General features: G+C 44.0%; 1 protein-coding gene across 1 annotated transcript in view; it reads left to right on the plus strand.

Annotated features, from left to right (window-relative positions):
* Window positions 1–2,826, plus strand: part of LOC118452323 (high mobility group protein HMGI-C-like) — an 18,314-nt gene extending 15,488 nt beyond the window's left edge. Inside the window, exon 6 of the mRNA XM_035894770.1 lies at window positions 1,553–2,826. Within this exon, the coding sequence (XP_035750663.1) occupies window positions 1,553–1,638 (86 nt within the window). The 3' untranslated portion in view covers window positions 1,639–2,826. The remainder of the gene's footprint in view (window positions 1–1,552) is intronic.
* Window positions 2,827–3,139: the final 313 nt, after the last annotated feature.

A 3,139-nucleotide genomic window follows, 5' to 3' on the forward strand; every position in this document is an offset into this window, starting at 1 on the left:
ACCATTCTGACTTACTGGAAACTATGTGGCTTGTTTCCACGCGAGATGGAGCTGTAACTGCTTTCAGACAGGTAGTTTCTGGATGAGCCCATTCTATGGGTCTGCATTTAACTTTGATATTATATGCCTGCAAGCTTTTGTGCAACTTGTGCAGGAAGCTACTGCTCTGAGATTTGTTAGCAGGAGTCTGCAATTGCATAATAATCTTCTGCTATAGGCACAGCCAGAGATTTTAGTCATTGTCGGGTTTGTTGGTTTGCTTTTTCCTTTCAGGGTGAGGATTTTTGAGCTGCTGTGCTAGAGGGAGGGCATGGGAGGATACATGTGCTTGTTCATCCTGTAGGTTGTATGCTGTACAGCTCTGAGTGGGAAAGAGATCTGCCCCAGGCTTCATGTCTGCAATAGTAAGGAAGAATTGCTGAAATAAAGAATGACTGACTCCCTGCTTTTCAGTTGGCCTGTCACTGGGAGAATCAAGAAGCAGGAAGAACTAAACTAGAAATATGCAAAACTTGCAAGCCTGCCATGGGGCAGAGAGCTGCTTTAAAGCTAGCTGGTTTGCATGAAGCTAGCCTTGGTAGCTGGGGATCCAGCTCTGGTTTTCCTGTGGCACTGGTTATGGGTGACTCTGGGTTACCCAGGAGCAGGCAGAGGTTTGTTAATGGTTCAGGCTTTATTCTTTTGCTACCTGCAGATGCTGCCAATCACAACTCAATTTTTCTGTGTCAGTTTTCTGTTTGTCTGGGCCAAGAAGCATTTGTCTTCTCTTCCATGAGTACCACTACTGAATGATTGATGAAGCTGATTTCAAAGCCTCCTAAGCCACAAAAGCAGCCTTGGTTTGTTTCAATAACCTTGCTTGGCTAATGGAGGAGAGGTGTGAGAGGGAAAAGAGTTTGCTTTATGGCAGAATTTCCAAGACCCAGTCCAAAACCAGAAGCGGCCTTGGGATCTTGCTCCTTTTTGTCAGTCTTTCCTTCCCTGTGTTGTTCTTAGCACATTGAGAGCTGGAGCAGCTGCAAACTCCTTTGCCTCGCTTTGTTCCCTCTGCTGCCCCCATGGTCACCTCAGCTTTCCTGAAACAAGGGGTTAGGTGCAGATTAGAGCAAGCCCATGTAGCCTGAAACATTCCCCACTCTGAGACAATTTTCAGACCTTCCGTGCATCTACTTTTCCTGATGTTTGTGACATTGGTTAAGGCACTTCTGGTACTTTGTGTCTCATGAGGATCTAGGGTGGCAATATGAAATCTATATAACTGCTCCCAGCACACAGACCATGTGTGTTTGCATAGCAGAGGCCAGAAACTCAACACACACTATAACTTCTGGGCTCATAGCCTCATGCTGCCAGGGAAGCCATTTTTGTCAGGCTTTAGTCTGGAGCTATGGGTACAAGAGCAATAGGAATGTTATTGTGAAGACTTTTGGTTGTTTGGGATGGATCCTTGCCACCTTTTAACCTTGCACTGACTCTATAATGGGGCATTTGGGCAGCTAGGTTCCTGGACCCAGAGCTCTAACTCTCTCTCTCCCATCATTTTTCCCTTTAGGCATCACTGGAAAAGACGGTTCCAGGCCTGGCAAAACTACTGGTCTTAGGAGATCTCTGAGTAACATCCCTGCCACAGCTCAGTAGTACGCCACCTGTTCGTGTCCTGCTGCAGCCAGAGGACTGGAAAGCAAACAGGATTTTTAATGTCATATTTCAAATTCTTCCTTTGTGATAATTTTGGCCAAGCTTTCTCTCCTGTTGTCTGCTGGCTTACCCCAAGGATCCAAACAGGGACTTAGGGGAAGGAATGGCAAATGCCTTGTCAGGAAGATGCCTTTCACAGTTTGTAGTGTATCTTTTGTGAGGATGTTAATCTTTCTTAAAAATACTTGGATAACAGGATAATATGGTGCCTTGCCCTGCCATGAACAGCAATAGTTCAACAGAAAGATAGTGTGGACTCAGTAATGCAGATACAGTAAAGAAAACCGACTTACACAGCTAATTGCTGAACTTGATATATCATACCACCTCTGGTAGATTGATGGAGCAGTCCCAAGAGTTAAGTTTTGCTCAGTTGCCCATAGGGATTGCATCTGTAAGACAATCTCTGAGTCCTTTCTTTACTGTATCAGAAGGCAAAACCTTCATGCCATTTCCAGCTTACCTAATGCTGTTGCTCAGTAACTTGGATGCTTTAGAGGAAAGTTCACACCCTGATGTCTTGGGGATTGATTCTGAAATCTATATCCTAGCATTATCAGCTCAGGGCCATCTCCTGTTAACTAGCTTTTGGCCTGGTGGCCGTCCCCCTGAATTTGATAGCAACTCTGAGTGCACAGTGTTTACAAGCTTAGTCACAGCCACTGGATTTCATCACTTCAAAGGAGTTACACAAAGAACCAGTTACACAAAGGTTGCTTCCTTGCAGAGCCGCAGGATTCCATTTAAATTAGTTGTATCTTCAGTCCATAATGTGCGTATGTGGGGTCCTCTAGTGTTGCAGCTATGCAAATAAAAGCTTGCTGATACAGTTTAGTTTGGGGAGACAGCAGTAGTCGGTTGGGCTGAGATTGTTGCTGGCTGCTATCAGCCTCACATTGTATGCAGATTTGTGCTTTCGGTGTCAGAGCTGATCTTGCTAAATTCTGAGGAACTGGGGGTATTTCCAATATCCATTTGCAAACAGTGAAATCGCAGTGGTATTTTCCATTTTGTGGATGCTCTGCCTGACTATTAAAGGGACAAAGTGGGTATTTCAATTATCTTTGACAAGATGTAAAATTGGCTAGCTTTACAGTGTTAAATATTTAAACAGAACACAATTGGGTTTAAATTTATGGCAGTGCATAGCAGAAACCCATGAAATGGCAGTATATATTGAGCTCATTTGTTATCCTTTCATCAGAGGTCTGTTCCCTCAGCAGGTATTTATTTAACACAAGAAAATGTATGCAGAATTAAGAGGAATGGCTGATTGGAGAGAGATAATACAGGGGGGAAAAAAAGGTTTTTTTCCTTCTAGGTAATTTTCTCCAGTCTGCCCAGTTTAGTAGTGATCAGAGTCCTGATCCTGTTAATTCTGTGTGTTGTCTGGTTTGCCCTAACAGTAGTTTCTTGTGTATGGAGTTCAGTGGTCTCAGCA

The sequence above is a fragment of the Egretta garzetta genome, unplaced genomic scaffold (genome assembly GCF_000687185.1).
Source record: "Egretta garzetta isolate BGI_Z169 unplaced genomic scaffold, ASM68718v1 scaffold215, whole genome shotgun sequence".
Taxonomy (NCBI): domain Eukaryota; kingdom Metazoa; phylum Chordata; class Aves; order Pelecaniformes; family Ardeidae; genus Egretta; species Egretta garzetta.